The 23,606-nt window shown below is 33.2% G+C and overlaps 2 protein-coding genes across 7 annotated transcripts; one reads left to right on the top strand and one right to left on the bottom strand.

The window, feature by feature from the left end:
- Nucleotides 1-3,745: 3,745 nt before the first annotated feature.
- LOC125059826 lies at nucleotides 3,746-17,674 on the top strand. 6 transcript variants are annotated; one of them, XM_047664462.1, is made up of 5 exons: nucleotides 3,746-3,903; nucleotides 14,852-14,909; nucleotides 15,894-16,007; nucleotides 16,118-16,364; nucleotides 17,448-17,674. In XM_047664462.1, the coding sequence occupies exons 1-5, from the start codon at nucleotides 3,852-3,854 to the stop codon at nucleotides 17,634-17,636; spliced, it is 660 nt and encodes a 219-aa protein (XP_047520418.1). In that variant the 5' UTR covers nucleotides 3,746-3,851; the 3' UTR covers nucleotides 17,637-17,674. The 6 variants fall into 6 exon arrangements, with proteins under 6 accessions (XP_047520418.1, XP_047520421.1, XP_047520417.1 ...); XM_047664465.1 differs by having other exon boundaries at nucleotides 16,223-16,364; XM_047664461.1 differs by lacking the exon at nucleotides 15,894-16,007 and having other exon boundaries at nucleotides 14,852-15,068.
- A 613-nt stretch (nucleotides 17,675-18,287) lies between these two features.
- LOC125059834 lies at nucleotides 18,288-20,469 on the bottom strand. Its single transcript, XM_047664474.1, has 3 exons — nucleotides 20,402-20,469; nucleotides 19,395-19,544; nucleotides 18,288-18,988 (listed from the first exon to the last, which is right to left on the bottom strand). Exons 1-3 carry the CDS (start codon nucleotides 20,433-20,435, stop codon nucleotides 18,546-18,548), a joined length of 627 nt encoding a protein of 208 aa, XP_047520430.1. The 5' UTR covers nucleotides 20,436-20,469; the 3' UTR covers nucleotides 18,288-18,545.
- Nucleotides 20,470-23,606: the final 3,137 nt, after the last annotated feature.

Consider the following 23,606-nt stretch of genomic DNA (forward strand, 5'->3'; position numbering starts at 1 on the left):
CCTCATTTATATGGGACTCAATTGTCACAAACAAGTTTATAATTGCGTTCATTGAATAAAGGTGGAACAGCTCGACGAGTACTAGTAGTAATAACACATTATCGCTATTACAACATACGATTTAGTTTATCTTTTCTAAGTCGTATTTTTTCATTGCTGAAGGTAACGTCACTCTTTTTTCACTCTAAAGCCGAAACTGATCTCCGCATTGTTCGGGTAGTTTACCTCAGCGCAGCTGTTATGGGAAGATCCGTGAGAATCGTGACTTGGTGATCATGGTAGGCGAAGCATTTCTCCAACACCACGTATTTTGGAAGATTAGAAAATAATTGTAGTTACCGACAGAGCATGAATTTTTTTTTTCGTGGGGAAATGCGTTACGCATACCCTCCCGCGGCACGGTTGACCTTGGTGGGGAAGGGTTATATGGGACTCGCACAACAGTGCATACCCACTAAAACCCCACGGCGCCACCAGCAATCGCCCGGTGCAGGACACGGTTACAGCCTTGTCCGCATCCAGCCACGCGATCAGCCGTTAGTATCACGGTCCTCTACGGCCACAAATGATGTGGTATGGACCTTGGCACAGCAAGGGCCTTTCACATCGGCCAATTCACCCTGTTTATAAAGCTGGGGGCACGATGCTTGCAGGGATGCGTCAGCATGACAGATGCAGAGCATGATGACATGACAGTTAATAACGTCGGTCAACTAAATTACTAAAATACATACAATAAATTACTAATTAAATTAAATAAAGTTATATTATATATTTTAGTTTTGTTTCGTGTGTAATGTGTTTGCCTTTGCAGTTAAGAAATCTATTTTGTAAAACTATTTTGTAATTTTATAACATTTTCAATTTCAAAGCCTTTATTTTAACTAATACAAGAGAAGGTTTACAAAAATATATATGTATATAAAATAAGTTCTTTAAGGTTTCATTGCACAGCTGTCCTCTTGCACAGCTTGCCTTTGTGGCACAAAGGCCTCCTCCAGCTGTTTCCAGTTCTTCTTATCCCTGGCAAGTCTTTGCCACAGAGGACCGGTGGCCTTTTGAAAGTCATCAGCCCATCGCTCACGGTCTTCCTGTCCTCCTCTTATTGTTGTAGCGAGGTGTCCATTGAGTGACATTTTTCGACCATTTTTATAACATATAATAAAATGAAAACATCTCCAGTTGTCCCTCTATGTACCCATTAGCGACGCTCTAAGCAATACACGTGATTCTTTATCTTAATCGATATATATTATATATTGTTATCAAACTATATTAAAGGTAGTTATGGAAAAGTCAATTAACCGCATCGTTACTTAAGTATCGTGATACATCTGAGATCGTGGCTCACGATGACGTTAATTGTGTATAATTAGGCTCTGACTCAAAATGTTCAGGAAAACCAATTTTTTGTTGAATTAGAGTAGTTACATGACTATCACCTTTTTAAGACAGCTTATACTTTAAGGTCCTATTCCAGCACGAATTGCATTGTATTCCCTATACGTGAAATATCCCTATAAATTAAATACCTTAATATTTTTTAAATCTGTCTTCTTTTTATTACTACCTTATTTTAACCCTTGTATTCATATAAACTAAATCAGTCTAATTGTACTCCAAAAGTACCGGTCAAGTGGAAGGAGCTGGTACTGGGGAGCTCCCGTCCAAGGATGAGAACAATACTCCATGTAACCGGAGTGTAGTACCGTCTCGCCTTGCACACACTGAGCACACCAAGCATCTTGTATGCTAATTTAGCCTTTTCTTCCAAATGACCGCGAAACTAAATGGCGTTCTATATGTCAACGCCCAGTATTCTGGTGCTATCTGTGGTTTTAAGGAGAGTGTATGTCTAAAATCCTTAGCGTATTGGTGCTATACTGAGCGTATATTTTTTTCGTAATTCCTAAATAATCTTTCGTGGACGACGAATGTACTACGTCAGCAAAAACATCAAAAATCTTGTCTAGAGACTAAACATTTCTTCCATAGATAGTTTGATATACTTATGTATGCACTCAAAGCAAAATGTCTTATGGGAATATAAAAATAAAACGAGACATTTTAAATTAATGTGTTGTGTGTTCGAAAGTCGGTTATACCAATGACAAAATTAATATGTAGGTACTTACAAAAATGTAGTCTTATTTAAAGCTGACCGTTTGTATGAAAGAATTTTATGGATATTTTTTTATATTGGCTAGTAGATTTTTAGCCCTAGAACACACGTCGGCGGTTATATTTTCACAGTTCCAGCAGTTGCACACGAACCTCGAGTTGAGTTAGAATTTAAATTTCGAAGGAGATATTGTCGATTTGATTGGTGGGATTATTATTATCAATATTAATAATGACATAATATAAGCAAGGAGTTTGGAGTAGATACCCTTGAGTCAAGACAGTTCAAGTTCAAGGGGCAGATTAAAGAGTTAAGTTGACGCCAGGCTCAGATGAGCTGGTGCTTTCCTTGCTCAACGAATAAGTATCGCAATACAGCGAGGAAATGCTGCCAGCATTAAAGGTACACTGCTACAGGAACCAAACTTTTTAAATTAATTTAAGTTTTCAATTAATAATTAATTTAAAGCATTTACATATTTCATTTTATGTAAGTCACAGTATTCAGAAAATAGAAATAGAAATCCTATTTTTTTTAAACTTTGTTTTTTTTGTTTCTTTCACCGTTATTAACTTTCTTTCAGTGATTCGATTCAAAAGGCTACAAGGTGATATGTTTTATGCTTATAAATAATATCACCGAGGCTCAAACTTAACCACAAGACCAACACATAGTTTTAACATGTTGTAAATAATAGAAACCTTTAACATTGATCTTTGAGTAATTGTAATAACAACTGATACTATCTCAATAACACGGCCGGCGTGTCTATGATTATCAATTACGTAATACAAATTATTACTTATAGCTTCTTCATACATTTACACAGAATTCCTATTTGCTTTAAGATACATCTTAGAAGAAAGCTGTCCCTAGCTTTAGATATGATTTAGATAAAGACAGATTAAAGTACAGACGTGAATTATGTTGATGCATTTATTTTATCGGATGCAGAATTTAATTTCGTGTTATAGTGATGAGATTTTCCTCGTAGCAGCAAGATCTATCAACAATATCAACATATATACGCAACAGATGAGGAAACTCAGAACATATTACCCAAAATTAAGTTAGATTAATTGTATTGGAAAAAATACTAGCTTTATAATTTGAACTATTATGAATCAAATCCAAAATTTCTAGGCTAATATATGTTTACTTATTTATTATTTTCTGAGTATGTGGCCTCGGAATTATCTTTTATTCTCAATCACATTCGTATGAAATTAGATGAGTGAAAGAAAAACCATGGCATTACAATTTATCCTCCATCAGTATTTTCATATTCCTTCTGTATTCCACAGGGACAGCGCGTCTCGTCTTTGGCGTTCATAATGGCTCAGGGTTCTTTCAAAAGATGGATATCATGATGGATATACATGAGAAGTACAGAAGATGGATATCATGATGTCGCTTCGCTCTTCTGTTTACGGATATACAAATTAGGAGAAAAACTATCGCAAACCTAAATTGACCGCATTTCAATCGATGAAATGAAAAAACCAAATCAAGCAAATTACAACTTAATTAGTGGCATTCCATAGCATACTAGTCCTTATCACCATCACATTAATCACACATTACCGTGAAAAATAATCTTAGATAAGCGATCAAGATGTACATTTATTAGAGTGAGGACATCGTAAACTAACATTGTCAGAAGAACTCTCGGCAAATAGAGTTGTGTCCAGGTATTATAATTCAATACAATTAAGTGAATCTGTGAAAAATGAAGACCATTATTTTCAGTGCTATTTTGTTACACTTAAATTGGTGTTATGGTATGTATGTCTTTTATATATACTAATCTTGATTGTTTTATATAGTAAAAATTATATTAAGCCGTGGCTAATTGACTACGGACATAAACGCATTTTTTTTTAATTTATATAACTCTATCCATGGTAGCTTATAATTTTAAAAAATCAAACACAATACTCGTCGAACGAGTTTGTTTATCTTGCCGAAGCCGCGTACAAATTATTTGAAGAAGTCTATTAAGTATGAGGGTGTGCAATTATTTAATCAATTACCGTCTAATTCGTAATATTAGCGTTTAACCAATTCAAAAGGGCATTAAAGATACATATCAGAATGAATCTAGTAGACTAAAATTGGGACGGCTGATGGCGACGTGTATCTCGTTCGTATATATTAAGTTTCTCGTGTAAATAAATTTCTTTAAATATTAATTAATTATATTTACAATCGACATTTCGCGTGTAAGCGAGAGGTTTTGTTAAAGCAATTTTTTACCTATTTAAGGAGAACGAATCTTATTTGAGGAATAAATACAGCCAAGATTTGAGACTATCTATTTTTATTCTAAGTTACAAATGAAGTCGCTACAACTAGTTTTTACTGTAAGTCAGTTCTTGTAAATCTTGATAGGAATCGCTGAGCTATCATAATTATAAATCAAAACCAGAAGCCGATATTCGGTCAGTTACCTTTGAGATCCATAATTGTATACCCAATAGGATCTCCTTTTATGAGAACAAAATAGGTGATACAGTATAATAGTCTACAAAGTAACAAAGCAAAAATTTTAACAAAGCAGATTTTTGTTAAACTACAGAATTGGCTAAAAGATCCTATTTGTAAAGTGTTTGATAATCTATAAATGTAATTAATATCTACGTAAGTTTGATATAATCCTCAACTTTTTAAATTAATTCAATCAATTTATTATTTTTATTACAAACGACGCAACGCAGTGTTTAGTATTGATATGTTAGTGCAAATAAGCAGCTAATAAGACGATAACCAACTGTATAGGAAAACCATAATTCACTTATTGGAATATTTTACAAACCTTTGTAACCTTTTGAATCAAATTACTGAATGAAAGTTAATAACGTTGAACGAAGAAAAAAAAATAAGTTAATAAAAAAATGCTATTTTCTATTTGTATTTTCTGAACACTGTGGCCAGTGTTTTTGCTTACATCTTTATGTTTATATATTGTACTTTTACAATATATAAATTTTTTAAATTACTTATTAATTGAAAAAAGCTTGGTTCCTATAGCACCAGCATTTCCTAGCTATATTTTCCTAGCTTATTCGTTGAGCGAGGAAAGCACCAGCTCTGGGGTCACCGGTATCTAACAGGCGTCAACTTAACTCTTTAATCTGCCCCTTGCACTTGAACTGTCTTGACTTAAGAGTATCTAATCCAATCTCCGTGCTTATAATATGTCATTATTAATATTGATAAGAATAATCAACCACCAATCAAATCGACGATATTTACTTCGAAATTTAAATTTATATCTGTTTTAAATACACTTAAAAATAGGTTATTAGTAGTTATTTCAAAAGTTCCTTTGTCGGGTTAAATTGTTCCTTTTTCTTTCTAATGTTGGTAATTGGGTTGCTGGAGCCATATTCATCCGGCGATATCCATGACAAAATTCGCCCACATTCGTTATAGCCTATTCCGACCTATTCACGACTTCAAGTGTCGTTGATTTATATACAGCAATTTTAATTAAATTAGCTTCATTTTATCGTATAGTATTAAACACCTCAAATTTGTTTAATTGAACATTTTAACTACCGGACTTTTTGCTAAGTGTTCAGCGATAAAAACCAGTTGTCGGTGCATTGACCAGAAGCTGCATACACTTTTTATATAATACAAATTACAAGTCATATTATGAATCCCAAAATTTCATATTAATACTAGCTGATCCGGCAAACGTCGTTTTGCCATGTTTATCATTTATAATAAAAAAATAGGGGTTGAGATGGGTGAAAATTAGGAGTTGTATGTATTTTTTAATGCTGTATAATAAAAAAAAAATAATAATAATTTTTTTATCTAAAATTAAAAAAAAATTTGGGGTGGACTACCCATAACATTTAGCGGGATGAAAAATAGATGTTGTCTGATTCTCAGACATACCCAATATGCACACAAAATTTCATGAGAATCGGTCGAGCTGTTTCGGAGGAGTTTAACCACAAACAACGCGACACGAGAATTTTATATATTAGATTTTAAAGGTAAGACTTGCATTCACAATCGTGTGTCGAAACCAATACGTTTTTGACATTCGAAAGTCACACTTTATCATCAGGGCATCTGTGGGTTACTAAGGGAATACTGATCAATCTTAGACGTAGTAGAATGATAGGTAATTTGAGACTTTTTCGTATTTACTATTTGTATATATCTAATCGGTATTACCCGATTGAAATCTCTAAATCCCCTAATGATCCCTTATAGTAAATATATTCTGCTACATTATTTGTATAGTTTCAAACAGCCATTATGGCGTGGGGGCCGCGATTCAGCCGAATCTTGACGATCTCTGATCTCTATTTGACGAAGTTAATCATGAATATGTAACCCTTGGAGAGTTAGTCTTCACACATATTTTTAGCCCTGTATTCTGCGTATAAGGCCAGTCTTTATAGAGATTAGCCGCTGTAGCCAGATATTCGAGATTAATATTATCCATTTTATACCTTTATAAGGGATTTTCAGAATGCACAGGTCGTGCAACTTAAATTCGCGTAGAATTTACTCAACAGTCATTTTTCTCGACGTTTTTCGACATTTCTGTTGTTTGCATAAAAACTTCGTGTATTTACTTTGCTCATAGCTTAACCACAGTTTTTCTTGAAATTGTACCTAAGCTACAAATTGAAATCTTCCAAATGGGTATTTCCAGGTAAACAAATTAGTGGATGCGTCACAAAAAGAATTATTTCTCACATGTTACGGTCGTTATTACCTAAATGATTCAGTTATAATTTATTAATTGATTATTAACTAATTGTTTATAACGTTAAGAAACATTTGTATAATTGACCTCTTTATTTAATTATAGAGTGAATTAAAGTAATTACTGATTTTGACGCGTCATTTTTGTTTTTAGGGTTGGTCATTTGTTTTTTCTTATTTAGATACATTTATGCATGCATACATGGTAGTTTCCTTATTCTCATTCTTTTTAATAAACAAAACTGACAGTAAGGTCGCCTTTTCAAATTTAACAAAACTAAATCCTCCTTTGACAAGACACCTAAACATTTTATATTAGAACATTTGTACTAAATGGAATACCTTTGATTTTACAAAACAAATCGCCTTAGACCAGCGGTTGTTAAAAGTGTATCTATGGGTAAGATTCAGGAACAAAACTTAGTGCTAAGTGTGACTCAAAAACGAACTAAGGTCGCGACTAAGGTCGTATAAAAATTAATTCGCGGATTCAAATACTTCGATACGAATTTAAAATGATTCCTATAATCTAACATAATACACATAAAATAAGGAATACATTTTCTCTTAAAGTATCGTTAGAATTAAATATTAACAATTAAAATATAATATACAATCAAATAACAAAAACAACTTATTTTTGCTCTCAAACATCACACACGGCGAAAGATCTCCATGAAAAATGTCCACCGAGTAATTTTTAATCACATTTTTATTGAACATTAAATAGGGTTTCTTTTTAAATTCACCGGTACCCAAACCTATGTGTGCATGCGTCATCATCAATCAAGGTATATTTAATTGAATTTACTTATCCAATGTTGGCCGTTACGATATAATTCAATTCGTCACAAGAATATTGCAATACTATAACTATACGAACCATATCAAAGGCATTAAAAATTTAATATTCACAATTAAAATTGATCGAAGTATTCTCCATATATCTTATAACATAACGGCCAATATGAAGACGAACTATTCCTAAGCTAAATTTAATAGGAAAAATACAAATCTTTTGCATAAAAGCAAAATTTTTCTTTATTTCTCAAAATTTTTTTTTTTAAATCATTTAAAAATACAATCGCAATTGGGATGTTGCCTCTTGAGAACTATTATTATAAACAATATACCTAGTATTGTAAACTTAGTCAGCCTATTATTTCGCCGGCTTTAGTCATGGCTATTATATCGTCGGGAACTTTAGATTATCACTGCGTCTAATAAATTAATAAATTAATAATTAAAAACAAAGTCTCCGATGTGTTTTCTTGATATTTTTTTCAGGCGTAAAAAGACGAATTTTAAATATTTTATAATACATTAGATATGTATGTACTACAATTTATTGTCGCTTAAATTTGGAGATACTTCTAATATATAAAATTCTCGTGTCGCGGTATTTGTGGTTAAACTCCTCCGAAACGGCTCGACCGATTCTCATAAAATTTTGTGTGCATATAGGGTATGTCTGAGAATCGGACAACATCTATTTTTCATCCCCCTAAATGTTAAGGGTAGTCCAACCCTAAATATATATTTTTTATTTTTAAATATTTTTGTATGTTTTTATTTTTTTATAATACAGCATTAAAAAATACATACAACCCCTAACTTTCACCCCTCTACGATCAACCCCTATTTTTTTATTATAAATGATATACATGGCAAAACGACGTTTACCCGGTCAGCTTGTTCTAATATAAAAATCATAGACGATAATTAAACAATATGATTTATGATTAGATAAAATAAACATTTTAATTACTTTCGTAAATCATTCTTAAATAGTTTACAGTATAACAGTAACCTAAGATGTCCGCCTACGGGGCAATATTTTGGCATTTTAGAATTTATGTCTTAATAAATGTATTTCAAGTTTGATTAGAAGTTTTAATTAATGTAGATATCTTAGAGATAGATATCTTAGTGGATTCATGTTTATAGAGAAGTATACGTAAAAAATAGGACGGTACTATTATTTAAAGTCACTTTCCGACTAATCCGATTTGAAAAATTTCGTGTACTTTTGTAGATTTTATATTTAACTAGCAGACCAGCCAAGCGTTGCTGTGGCTAAGGTTTTTGTTATATTACATAGTAGTAACCTATTCAAGGGAAACGGTAGAAGAACTTATGTGAAACGTTCGTACTGTATCTGTTAGAATTGTATCAAATAATAAACAAATATTTGCAATAAAATAATATTGCTGGTATAAATTGAGGTGTTAGGTATCCTATCTTTTAAGTTAGATAAAACTGCACACGGTGTGCAAAATTCATTGATATCGGTTCGTAGGTTTAGGAGTCCATAGCGGACAAACAACGTGACACGTAATTTATATAATATATTAAGATTTCATATATATACAAAGCTAATTTTAATTTATACGATTCATTAGTTAATTTTAAACGCCTATTCGTACAACTTTTTATAAACAACAAAACAATGGTTGACATTTATTGTTAAGTATTTAACAATGATTATGCAAATTATTTTCCAGTTAAAATCGAAATTCCTCGCCATATACGGTTTTAGGGACATAAAAATCTCTAACGGAACAACAATCAAATCTTAGAATAACGGGGCTTTTTAGAATATTTTATATATACAGTTTTAATTTCTAATACGAATAGTAATCCAATATTGGGGTTTAACTCTTAATTAAATTTAAATTTGAAAGCTTATAAATAAACCATGAAAGATAATCTCACATGACGGCTCATTGGTCTAGTAGTTAGTACCCCTGACTGCGAATCCATGGGTCCCGGGTTCGATCCCCGGCTGAGACAAACATCGATGTGATGAGCATTTGGTGTTCTGCTTAGGTCTTGGGTGTTTAAATATGTATGTATTTATATATCTATCTATCTATAATATGTATGTATATCCGTTGCCTAGTACCCATAACACAAGCTTCACCATGGGCTTAGCATGGGACTAGGTCAATTGGTGTGAACTGTACAGTCATAAAAAAAAACAAAAGAGATGTAGTACCTACTCAGTAATGCACGACGCATTTAGATGTTTACTTAAGATTCAAATAACTTCTACATATATGCAATAGAACGCTTAAAAATATATTTTACTCTCGTATATAATAATAGTGATAGTCATAGTACAATATTATGATTGATATATATATGTAAAACTGTTCGCCTAGTGGCTTCAGCATGGGTCTCTCATCCCAGAGGTCGTAGGTTCGTTCTCCGGCTGTGCACTGAACTTTCTGTCGACGTGCACATTTAAATTTAAAAATGAAGGAAAACTTCGACGGAGTGTTTCAGGCACAGGAGGTTGATCACCTTCTTGCCTATTAGTAATAATCATGCAACAGATACAGAAATCTGATGCCCAGCCCTAAGAAGGTTGTATGTAGCTCCACTGGTATGGTACTAACCTAACCTAAGGCCATATTTTCTGTCCGCACTTCGGTGAAAAACATAGTGATGAAACCGGCCTGGCTTAGAAAAGCGATACGTGTCTGGCTCAAAGGTCAATAAAGAAAAATTATCAAGCAAACAATTCCCCAATGGACGACGCCCATAATATGTCAAAAACGTATGAAATTGGTCCATGAAATTTAAATTATTCTAAGCGATTTAAAAGGTATGTTGGTGCAAGCCAATATATCTACTTTAAAAGACACCTTATTAATTAGCGGTTAGTACTTTGATATCTTCTTACACATTTCGTATAGATGATTATTTAAAAGCTGTACATTGTACAAATAAACTTCAATTATGGCCATCCTATAGATGAATTGCTAAATGAAATATATAGAACTTGTTCGTTATAATACTATTAAATTTAAATTAGCCGAGCATTGAATTGTAATCTACCGTTATTCTAATCCCATTGTTTTTGTTATTTAAATTACATTTAGAAACTAAAGTCAATAACCTGGCAAGTCGTTATTACTTATTAGGAGTCCTATAGTAACTTATGAAAGGAGTTTTGCGATAGGATTTAGTAGCACTGGCGTAGTGTATTGAGCGTGCTACTCCAATTCCTGAGGTCGTAGGTTTATTTATTTATTTAATTATAAGTAATCTTACAGCTAACATACATATCTATATATATATATAATGAAAATGGTCTTCGTTTGAGGCTCAATCACGCCTAAACCACTGATCGTATTGACATGAAACTAATTTTTCCTAGATGGTTTATGGCTATTTATTTATTAAATTCCAACGTTCCTTCATTTTTTTATTGCTGTTTTACTTTTATGAAAATTTATCTATACGGACTTCACCGCGGAATCATTCGGGGAGGCTTCCTAGAACCTCTAAACGTCAACATCTGTTAAAAACTCGATTTTCGAAATATTTCAATTTTCTTAGCGGGAAGTTAAAAAGAAGAATAATAAAAATATGAAAAAAAATAAAATAATGAAACAAAATTTATTTTAATTCGTCCAGCAAAGCGGGCGCGAAACGGCTAGTAAATTATAAAACAAAACACTTATACAATACAGAAAGCCAAAACAGATTGAATCCCGGGTGTGCACCAATGGACTATTCTGGCTATGTGAACAATAAAGACTCGCAACAATTCAAAGAAAACAGTATGAGAAATCAAATATACTCTGAATAAACCTTTGATTTCAAAAAGGCGATATCATTTACAATAAAAATATATGTTTAAATAGCGCGGTGACTCATTATGTAAACACAATGCAGAAGCGGATCAGTGTTTAAAGTGATATTCAGTAAGAATAACGTCAGGTAATTTCAAATTTTAAAACACAAATATATAAACTTATATGTTTATAGCCTGTAAATGATACATATAATATGATATATATAATATATATATAAAATCATCATATACTTCATCATTTTATCTATCATAACAATATACTATTGTTTAAATATTTTTCTATTCTGCTATATAAATACCTTAATTTAAGTTTTAAATGAAAGTAGGATGCATATTTGAACATCGGTGTTCCTAAACCGGTAACCTAAGGATCCTCATCAGGATAGAGGAGCTATCAATTGGCGCTACATATTTTTAGGTCTGGGCCTCAGATTTCTGTATTTGTTTCGTGATCATTTTTTAATAGACAAGTGGGTGATCAGACTTGTCCCTGACACATCAGAGGACTTTTTGGGTCTAAGCATGCCATTTTGCTCACAATATTTTCCCTCACCGTAATAGCGAGTGTTAAATGCGCACAATGACAGAAAGTACATAGGTACCTATAACCTCAGAGATAACAGTCGCATGCCAAACACTTTTTTCTTTTCGTGGGGATATGCGTTACGCATACCCTCCTGCGGCACGGTTGCCTCGTGGTGAAGGGTTATGTGGGACTCGCTGCTGTGCGTACACACAAAAACCCCACAGTGCTACCAGCAATCGCTCGAGGCAGGACATGGTAACAGCGTAGCCTTGTCCGAATCCCACCACGCGATCAGCCGTTGAAATCACGGTCCTCTATGGCCACGAATGATGTGGAATGGACCAGCAAGGGCCATTGGGCATGCCAACCCTGGTCTAAAACATCGGAATAAGAGAGGGGTGTGTGAGACCTATAAGTGCAAACTTTTTGGTCCAGACCAATCTCTTCAGGGTAGAAATTTCAATGAACAAGGGATAAGATGTGATACATTAGTAATACAAATTGTTCTCCATATATATATTGTTTTTTACCACATGAAACACTAAAAACAAAACAAAATAAATTGAATAATAAGAAATCGTAATATAATTATTGATTACAGTGGATCGAAGTGGGATTTCCATCATTCAATACATTAAGAACGGTGCATTAGATACAGTATTTATTGTACATGTTTATTGAACATAACAAATGTTATTTGCTAAGGTCGAACGCGGTGACGCAATGTATTGACTTTTTATAATATTATGGTATGAAGTCATCTTTTACCACGGCATTTTTATTTTCTTTGTTTTATCAGTAATCAAAGTAAACTATAACGTAACGATGCCGACCAATAAATGTTTTATGTAGGGATTATTACTTGAATTATAAATAGAGAACATGCTTAGGAACGTTATAGAAAAATAATTCAAAAAATTAAACACGGATAGGGATGCATCCGATACCGATACCGATATATCGGCGATACTTTGGGTTTGCCGATATATCGGTATCGGCGATATTTTAATTGCCGATACAACGATACTTTTCAAATTTCGCGCTTTAAAAAAAGTAATGTAACCGTGCATCTTGTTTGATCTGGGGCGTGGGAAACGAGGCACGGACTATCTATGCCCCTCAAACCCACTTAGTCCCCGCGTATTCCATTTCGCTACTTTAGTTGGTTTTAAACTGCTATCGCGCGTAGTATTTTTTCAATACCAAATTAAATAAAATATAGAATTACAAAAATCTTATCAATGTTAATTTTAATTATTAACAGTTATTTATTTTATTTTAATTTAACTATTACTCTTAATTCTTAATTTTATTTACTAAACCTTTAATCTTATTCAAAGTTTGTGACTGTTTATATTTTATAATAAAAATTAAAAACTTTAACCAAACTTGATATATTTTACCTTAATTTAATTTGAATTCAATAAGCATTAGTATCGGTATCGGTATCGGAATCGGCGATATTTCTATAAGAGTATCGGTATCGGTATCGTATCGGCAAAAAGGCGTATCGATGCATCCCTAAACACGGACTTCTACTTACAGTAGAACCTCGATAAGATAAAGTCCAAGGGAAACACAAAATATTTTATGTTATAGAGGTTTTAAGTTATCAAGGTTCTATGTTAGGTAAAGGTTAATATAGAGGTATGTACATGTTTCTATGTACCCTTGCTCCCATTTTTACTTGAATGCATCAGAAGGATGGAAAATTAAATATGTAATCATATTTATTCACATAACTTACATTACATAAAAATAAAACAACAACTAAAGGTTTAGACTACTTAAAAAAATCTGTGATTTTCTTTTGTTTTAAAAAATTCACTGTTTCTAAATTGATTTGATTTCCAATGACAAATAGAGAGTAGAATACATTAACACATTAACTTATTATGCAAGTAAGTCGTTGTCACAAAGCTAACCGCCGCAAAGCTTTGAAGAATTTAGATAAAGCAAACAATAGGTAATGTATTGTTTACGTTAACAATACATTAGTAAACACGTGCAAGCAATAAATACCGAAACCATTTGTTTTGACACTCTTTCAAAATGACTAATTCACAAACAATTTTATGTTATAGAGGTTGTGGAAACATTTCTTTTAGTTACTGAGGGCCTATACAGAGATTATTTATTTAAGTTATAGAGGTTGCGTATTTTAAGTTATAGAGGTTTTGGGCTCTGATGGGAAGGGAACACAGTATTTTTTGAAGTAACAGAGGTTTTTATGTTACCGAGGTTTACGTTATCGAGGTTCTACTGTATTACGTACCCACTCAAATCGAGGGCGCAGAACAAACGAGAACAATAAAGTCTGTCCTATGTGACATCTCTTCTATCTAATATATAAAATTCCCGTATCACAATGTTCGCTCTTATGAATTTTTTTATGCATATTCAGTAAGTCTGAGACTATACTATCTTTCAAACCCCTGAGTGATAAGGGGTCCACCCCAAAATATTTTTTTTAGTTTTTGAAAAAATTTTTTAATTGAATGTTTTTATTATGTGGCATTCAAAATACATACAACCTGAAATTTTCACCACTCTACGATCAACCCTTATTTTTTATTATTGTAGATATGTAGTTATATTTTTATTGAACTAAAAAAATGTTTTCTTAGAAATAATATACATGGCAACACAAACATTTGCCGGGTCAGCTAGTTTTCACTTTTCATATAATACACTTATAAATGCGCAGTTTGTCAGTCACGGCTTATTTAACCGCGTCTTAATTATTATAAACCTTTGTTAAGGTTTTATTTATAATATATTATAAGGTTAGCTAACCATTTCTCTGTTTTTATATGAGGCTATCTTGTAACATTTTATAATTTAACCAAACGTTCTATTTCAGGTTTGCCTGATCCCCGAGGGGTCGGAGTATACGCATACCAAGACTCTCTTGGCAATAGGTACGGCGGCAGCTACGGCCTTGACGACAAAGACATCGTCAGGAATAGCGACCCTTACTTTGGCCAATACCCCACCGTGGCCCAAGTGCCATTCTTGGGCAACTTCGCTGATAGCTTTTATCCAAATTATATTTCAAACTACGATAACATTCTCCAAGAGTAAGGACTGTTTTATGAGTTCCGGTGACGGTAGGCATTGGTGGAGGTTGTAAGGGTTTCTAGTACCATTGTAAATATAGTTTTACCTTACCCCTTGTTCCCATTTCCCAGTTTTTATAATATGCATAATAGTAAAAGCCTCAAATACAATACTTGAGTTTATAAAGATGTATTCATAAAAACACTCCTGCCCTAACAGGCGACCCTTAATTGACAAGAGTGCACAATAAGTGAATAAACTTGTCAAGTGTTACGTAACGCAATTTTTGGAGATTATTGATCCCCCCCCCATGTATCTCGCCGTAACGTTTTTCAGTACCCCAGTACAGTACTGTACTCAAGTATAGTAAAACGTTTCGTGACCACCTTGTGTCTCTTTAGTTACTATTATGTGGTGTAAGTCGAAAATAATATTAAAAATAACGTGTAATTCAATCCCCGCCCCGCATCGTAACGTTATACAAAAGGAACGCCCCTCCCCTCCTAAAACGCGTTACGTAATACTTGAACGCTCCCTTTAACAAATTTAAGGCTCTTATGTAAAAAGGCCGTTATAGTCAGTCTTAGGTTTAAATACAAAGGCGTCTTAGAACAATGACTTCCGAATGTCAAAGACAAAGTTATTGACAACCTGGAGACATACTAAGCGCTAAGTATCGACTCTTCTTACTCTAGGATTGGCTATGAGGGCTCTAATGTTTCTATGTCTGAATGCTTCTACGCATATTATTTGTTTAGTTTATTCTAAGTATGAACACCGAACACCTCTCTTAGTATATTATTAATTTGTATTATACACATTTTTAATCAGTATATAATTTATAGTAATAGAGTTAGAAGATATATCGGTCCCGGGTTGGTTGGTGGTTTTCAACCGTTCCCCCCGTTTCCACGATTTCCACGATTTCCGCGATTTCCACGCTTTGGAAGAAGGTTAAGGTACACGTATGGAGTGTGAAATGTTTGGCTTGTTACTAATACCCACGATTTATTCTGCACATTGTGTTTTTTTAATTGTGTTCGGGTGTTTATTTGGGTACTTTTTACAGGGTGTTTGCTTCGAATTTAGAAGCTCAGAGGTTGGCATCGTACGCCGCGCACAAAGCGTACGAACTAACAACGAACCAGATTCGTGAATTTCCCAATTTCTCCAGGTTCCCCTCGTTTGGACCCATCTTTGGTGCTGGTGGTTTAGTACCATACGACATCATGTCTCGACCTAACAGCGCTTTCGCCAGTGGGGCTATAGGACCTGGTTTCAGCCACCAGATTGCCGCTATAAACCCGGAGAATGACGTAAATACATTATGAATAAATACAATTAGTATATTGGTATAAGTTTTGTAACTTATAGAATACAAAATACCGAAACTTGTTATCAGACTGTAGCGCTTTAGACAATATTAGGATTATCATTGTATTTGACTTTGAATAACTACAACAAATAATTGTAGGTTCGTAAGATTACGTCACCTTGGTATAGTACATGACCTAACCTATAAAGAATGTGATCTTTGTTTGATTTTTAGTATGGTTAAACATACGATTATAGAATACACAAGTGACTTACACAATTCGGTAGTTAGTTCAGTTTGCAACTTGAAACAAAATTCAAACAATTAAATGAGAGCGATTTAGAAATATCAGCAGTGTGTTCTTTAAATCTATGGGTACTTGTATTCATAAATTAAGCTACGTTTAGTTATTTCCAAGTTGCGTGGTGTTCCAATCATGGATCTAATTACTTAATGAACCAACCAACTGTTTTACAAAATTCCGTGAAATTTCCAGCTGAAAATATTCATCAAAATGAATAAAAATACTTGGACCTAGGTTGTATTCTATAATTACCACATGTGTTTTACTTACACGTGAGCAATGGGCAATTTGACAAGATTTTAAAACGATTTTATATTATACATTATCGACACTATACAATTATATATTTTTAATTCTATAAAATTTTAAAATAATGGATTTTTTGGTAAATTAATGTTTATCAACAAGTTGTTTATGTTTTATACAGATTACACTCACACTTTATTTTTCATACTATTCAATAGCCCGTATTCATTTTCGTCAGTCAGTACGGTAATTTTTTAGAACGGTCAAGCACTTTTTGCTACCTGTTTTTACACGCTTTATATTAGCTTCACCTATTATATGTATGTATGTATGTAACCGACTCCTTCGGACTCGATGTTGACCCACTTTAAACGGACAGATTTTATTCAAATTTTGCACACCTGTCAAAGATGGATGACAATGCAATAATCCGAAAAAAAAATAAAAAAAAATTAATCTAAAAAATAAAAAATAAATAGCGTGTTTTTTAGTTTTTTTAAACTATTATTCATTTAATAATATTTTCCGTTTCAGGCGATGAGGAACATCGAAGTAACAAACCGCTTCAACGATGCGCCTGGTAACAATAAATTTTACGGTGTCTCCAGCTCCTCATACTCTTCATCATCAAACGTTAACGGAAAGGCACAGAACCTGAGAGGTGCCGAAACTGTGGTCAACAATAACGGAAAGATTACCAAATACCGCGTCCAAGATCCATAAATTTTCGACATTTCTCAAAATAAAGCGTACTAAGTAAATTTTTGTTTAATATATTCTTATCTAATAATGAGTCCTTTTTATTTGAGAATAATACAGAAAAACATAACAAACATATTTAAATAGTTACAAAGGAAATAGCAAACGTTCATGGGAAAGATCTGAAGATTAAGAAGTCAGCGCGCTGGTATGTTCTCCCTCACAAACATTGCATTTATAACGTAAGCTTACATAAAAAAATATGATTAGTATGGAACATAAGATACGTGTGTCACTTATTCCACGTCATTAAATTTGAATCTGTAGGCATCCCTACTCATCGGCAAAGAAGACAGAGGGTGTAGGCCGAGAGACAAAGCCGGCGTAAAAAACTCTCGGTACTCTTTTAAAATAGCAAATCATCAAACAACACTTATGTTAAAACAAATATCGCAAATGTATTAGAAGTAGCCTGTCTAGCACTAGTACCAGATCCTTTTATCAACTAGATAATCGTTAACTTTATAGTATGCCTTTTTACACAGCTTTTCTTTAATACATTTCTTAAATTTATTAAAGGGAGAGATAAAAGAGCCTCTGGGATTATATTAAAGAAGAGTTTCCCTTTTCCCAAAAAAAGAATTACTAACTTTAGATAGTCTAGTACGGGGAAATTGCAGTCTGCGTTTGTTCCGAGTATTAACATTGTGCGTTTGTTCTATTCTAGTAAACTTATCACTATTTTTGTATACATACATAATATTTTCATAAATATAGTATCAAAGTATGAAAAAGATTATATTCGAGAAACCTCGTGTCGCTCGGTAATTTAACCATCAAATTGAACAACGCAATGTCTGCGATGCTAACAATCATTAATCTCAGCCATCTTATAACAATGAACTTGGCTCAAGGTAATCTTTTTTGTTATCATTATTTTAATTTCGCTAATTTGCCATCAACCTTTACTTTAGGAGTTGTGCTCTCACGTAACCAAGAATTTGGGTTTTGCCCACAGCCTCTATTTGATCCATTACTAAGTTCTTTGCATTTTCGACAATAGAACTCTCGAGATTCATCATCAATTCTTCTGCGAGGGTCTTGTCTATGATTAGTCCTGGGTCTATTGAATTCGTTCCAATAGTTAATATTTTTGTAGAATGAAGATGGTTGCCATTGGGAAAACGCCGTGTTTGGGTATAAGTCAAACTCATCCCTAATGATATATGGTCTTTGAGTCGGTTTGTATCTTGTATCTGGTGTTCTTATTAATGTAGTATCAACTGATTTGTAAGCTTTTACTATGGGCACTTCTCCGCTGTCTTCCTGTTTTGTTTTTTTGGTTCCTCTCGACAGGAATAGAGCATCAGGTGGAGCTATATGTGCAACAAAAGGTTACCTTATCATTTAGAAGAAACATTGCTATTTTAACGTCATATCTGACAGTGAATTTTGTCTATGTAGGTACGTTACCAACTAAAGTTTTACAAGTGGTTGTATGTATCTACTCACTCTGACTTTTTATGTTAATTTCAGAGTTTTTACGGACTAGAATATTCATTGTAAATAAATATACTTGGTTGATTTTTTAATAGTTAATATTGGTGACTCTCTAATGTTTACATTTTTCAACTAATTATTACACATCGTAGGAATAGAAACTGTAAGATTAGGTCAAAACAAATATTTACTAAGAGCATTTAATATTGAAAAACTTTCACAAACTTTTGCATATAAACAAAAATTAAAATTGTTTTATTATTATAGCAAACTATTTTTTACCTGTTGAATGTAGTCCTTTATTTTTAAGTTTAGTCGAAACGACAATCGTGTGTTTCACCTCTACATCATCTTCTTTGGAATCACTTTCTTTTTCACTCTCAACAAAATCTATTTTCGTTGACACGCAGTTACATACAACTATGATTGCAGCTGTAAAAATAACAGTTTCTTTTAGTTACATGAAGTCTTGACATATCCAGAAGAGTAAGACAAGAGGCCGTACATTTTTAAGTACAGTGTAACCTTTTTATACGAATTTTGAGCATTTTTGTGTTAAACCAAACCAATATAACAAATTTTTACGTTATAATGACTGCCGTTATAAAGACTGTATATCTAATTTATAATTTTTAAGCCATGGTAGTATGAGCCTTCTGTAAACTGAAACGATTTGTTGCCTGGAACCGAATCTAGGACCATCACGGGAATCATGACGCCAGTTAATCTTGGGCTATTAAATAATTTAAGAAGTACGTAAAATAGATATGTGTTATTAGACAGTAAGAAAACATTTTACACAATGTACCTATAATAATCATACTTAGTATGTTAAATATTTACTTAAAGTTAAAAAATAATAGTAATAAGATCCTCGTCATATATAAGGTTGAAAGTGTTACGGGCTTTTTATAGTATTAACAAACTAAGGAGAAAACTAACAGATTAAACAGTAGTCTATAGGATGTCTATTGTCTATGCGTACGATCTTAATTCACTGTTAACAAATCCGGTACTTCATCCACGTTTAATAAGGCCGTGTACGAGTATGTTTATGACATAGTACATGCAAAAGGTTGCAACCAAAAGGTACGAGTATATCAATTAATCAAATATAGTCATTTCTTTATATTGTCGTTAACGCTACATTTTTAAATGAAATTTCTTTAGATTCTCGCCGTCTAAAATCGCTGAAAAGCACTCAAAAGTCTAGTAAAATTATTTAATGGATTTATTGATATATAAAATTAATTTGTTCATATTATTAAGTTATATCAAACGTTACATACCTGAGGCAGCGAACATGGAAAGAATGTTTGTCATTCTTCTCAAAGACACGAAATGGCATAAAGCGCAACTCGCGTGTCTCCACCATTTTATATAAACAATACAAATTATACTAAATGATCGCAGGAAGTTCAGCAATTACCAGATGTACAAGAAAATGTCATTTTTATAAGTATTCTTGGTAACGTGATTATATTTTAATATGTGCCTGCGAGTGTATTATTATAATAATAAAAAATGTAGATAAAACTAATGACTAACAAATACTTGTATCGCCAAAGGCCTTAATAATAGAGAATTGGCATAAAGAAACCCCCAGTACAAATTTACAATAAGTATATTTTTTTAACAAAATAGGTTCAAATAGTTTAGGTAAATTAACCTATACCCACTAAATAGTCGAGCAAAGTTGGTACATATTGCTAATAACGTATGTTTACCCAGTATTCTAAAGCCACATTTATATGATGAAAATATAAATTTATATTATGTACGCTGTTCAACCAGTAAAATTTGTATATTTTCGCTTAGCGCCATCTATATAATGAATCGGTAACTAATATGTTATACAAATAACTGCCATCTATCGGTCTTTGTAAAAACTAAAACCTTTAAGTGTTTAATGTAATGTACTCATGTATTTGCGTAGTCAGACTTTTATGATATAGATGGCGCATTGTTTAAATATTCAAGGCTATAACTTGATATCGTTTTTTGTTCACATAATTAAAACGTATTTTTATATTAATTTCACGAAGAACATTACTTTTATATAAAAATAAGTGATTTAATATGAAATAGTCTCAAATAGGCTATAAGTTTCATAGTGATACAGTGGATATTAACTGTTAGGCCGCAGTAATAATATATATAAGAATTACTGTATAATAAGAACAATATCAAACACAATTATTTGTTTACTTATAAAAAATGCCAAACAAAATAAAAAAAATTTGCCGCCCAACGTGGGGCTCGAACCCACGACCCTGACGCCGGCTCCACATGTGGGTCCCAACGCTTGTACCAACGTTGGACTGCAAACTCGGTGAGGCGTACACACGTTGGCTAATAAACTAGTTCTGTCCCGTCAGGGCCAATGTGAAGATGTCCGATACAGAAATCGAAACTGCTCTGAGCGCTTTATAGTAATGATGAGTGCACATTTATATTTGTTACTGAGAAAAAATAAAAAGCCACGTCAAAGAAGATGGTGGATGACGACACATCATTTTTTAAATCTTCAATTAAGAAATTAATTCCCATATTTTGTTGAATGGTGCGCCATGCATCAGCTATTAATTTTTTATGATCCTATCGAGTTGCGTCCCATATTATTGGATGTGCTTGATAAAGTTGAATAAATTCTATTACTTTTCATTTGTCCATGCTGGTGGCGATTTTGTGGATGAGGAAGCCATTCTCGCTCGACGTACGCACTCACTGCGTGTTGTAACAAAACTGAGCAAAGCGCCAACGTGTGGACAGATCGCGAGCGTTGGCGCAGATTCCTTTGATGAAACCGACACGAGCCGGCCAACTACCAACACTCGCCCCAACGTTGGGACCAATGCCATTTTCTAGATCCACACGTTGGACGAATAGCGTTGGGGCCAATATTGGGACCAACGTGTGGAGCCGGCCTGAGATTAAGAGTCTCATGCTCTACCGACTGAGCTAGCCGGGCTGTACCAGAAATGTCAAAATTTTCAATTATATTCAATAATGATCAACAATTGCTATGACTTTTAAACATTTTCAATCTTGAAATAATTCTGGTTTAATCCTAAATATAAAACATAATTTAGTGGGCGTGAACTTCGTCTTAAATACAAATATTAAATACCAAATTTATGTTGACTTTCAAATAGAATCATCTAGGTATATCGTATGGACTTTTCAGTCCAGCAAACAACGGAAACTTTTAAGACGGGATAAAATGCCTTTGACTTGTAGTACTCGGTTTGTTGACAAGCGCATATTGCGACGGCACTTGTACAAGTCAAAGCCTCAAAGGTCTCATGACTGCTCAAACGACTCAGCAAATACGAAACATTCTACGCGTACTTTAGATTCAAAGTTCATACGTATAATTATAAGGTATATGTATGATGAAATCTACGGAAAATATTTCAGTCAAAGAATAAAGTCTTTGTAAATATTATAGTACGGGAGCTAGAAACGTTTGAAAAGAAAGAATTTTAGGTCAGCTGATTTTGTGATATATCTTCCTTCTTGCACTTTCGGTTAGAGTCTGGGCTATCTGGCTGGCGGTAACGGTTGCGTTCATAAGTGCGCATCCAACCTGTGAAATTCTTTTTCGAAAACGTTGCTACCTCCCGTACTATTAGGTATTCATAATATCCAGGTTGCATAAAGCGTATCGTTTCATGTCATTACGTGTAACGTGAACTTAAAATCAGGGTCTATTTAAAAGAGATTAATATTGTATTCGTATAATTAGATTTTTATTAACAATATTACGAGACAATTCATTTTGAATTTTGCAAGATTTTCCTGTACTTTTTTGTAGTCCTAATATTATAAGCAATCTCCTATGGTTGTTATTTTCCAATATTTTCCGCTTAATTATATATTTTTAAGTGTTTCTTTACAGAACGCCACAAGAATTGAGAAGCTGGCGTGATTTAAAATATCCACAGATTTTTGTTTGTGAAGGTTGAAGAGGCTCCGTAAGTGTTTTTGTATTTGTAAATATGTAAAGGGATCGATCGATCTAATACAGTGATTCTCAAAGTGGTCTATATCGACCCCTAGGGGTCTATGACAACCTGCAAGGACCCCGTCAGCGAAAACAATTTTTGGAGCCCATGAAATGAAAATGGTGGTCCACGATAGTGGATCTCAACACATACACTGATAGTACCTATTTACTTACATCATACTATCTTATATCTTATAAAAACATATACATTACAAACAAACAGATACAAAATTTTATTTTGACTAGTTTTAATTTAAATTCAATTAATAAATGTATAAATTAACATGTGTTTTTACTTTAAGTTTTTAACACTAAACTTCACTACAGTTAGAAATTTACAGGAAATCAATCTCAGGTAAGTAGGGAGTCTACCCAACACGGAAAAACATGGCAAGGGGTCTACGACACAAAAAAGTTTGGGGAACTCTGATCTAATAGAATACGAGTAAACTGCTGTGAGAGCTGTCAAAAAGTAAACTTATTTT

The sequence above is a fragment of the Pieris napi genome, chromosome 20 (assembly GCF_905475465.1).
Source record: "Pieris napi chromosome 20, ilPieNapi1.2, whole genome shotgun sequence".
Taxonomy (NCBI): domain Eukaryota; kingdom Metazoa; phylum Arthropoda; class Insecta; order Lepidoptera; family Pieridae; genus Pieris; species Pieris napi.

Excerpts from the sequence above, each read along its gene's own strand:
- LOC125059834 (XM_047664474.1), bottom strand. The coding sequence starts at position 20,435 with ATGACAAACATTCTTTCCATGTTCGCTGCCTCAG. Across the intron at positions 19,545-20,401 it reads TTCCATGTTCGCTGCCTCAG|CTGCAATCATAGTTGTATGT; the intron begins GTATGTAACGTT and ends TTATTTTTACAG. Across the intron at positions 18,989-19,394 it reads TAAAGGACTACATTCAACAG|CTCCACCTGATGCTCTATTC; the intron begins GTAAAAAATAGT and ends TTGCACATATAG.
- LOC125059826 (XM_047664461.1), top strand. The coding sequence starts at position 3,852 with ATGAAGACCATTATTTTCAGTGCTATTTTGTTACACTTAAATTGGTGT. Across the intron at positions 3,904-14,851 it reads ACACTTAAATTGGTGTTATG|GTTTGCCTGATCCCCGAGGG; the intron begins GTATGTATGTCT and ends GTTCTATTTCAG. Across the intron at positions 15,069-16,117 it reads TACGATAACATTCTCCAAGA|GGTGTTTGCTTCGAATTTAG; the intron begins GTAAGGACTGTT and ends TACTTTTTACAG.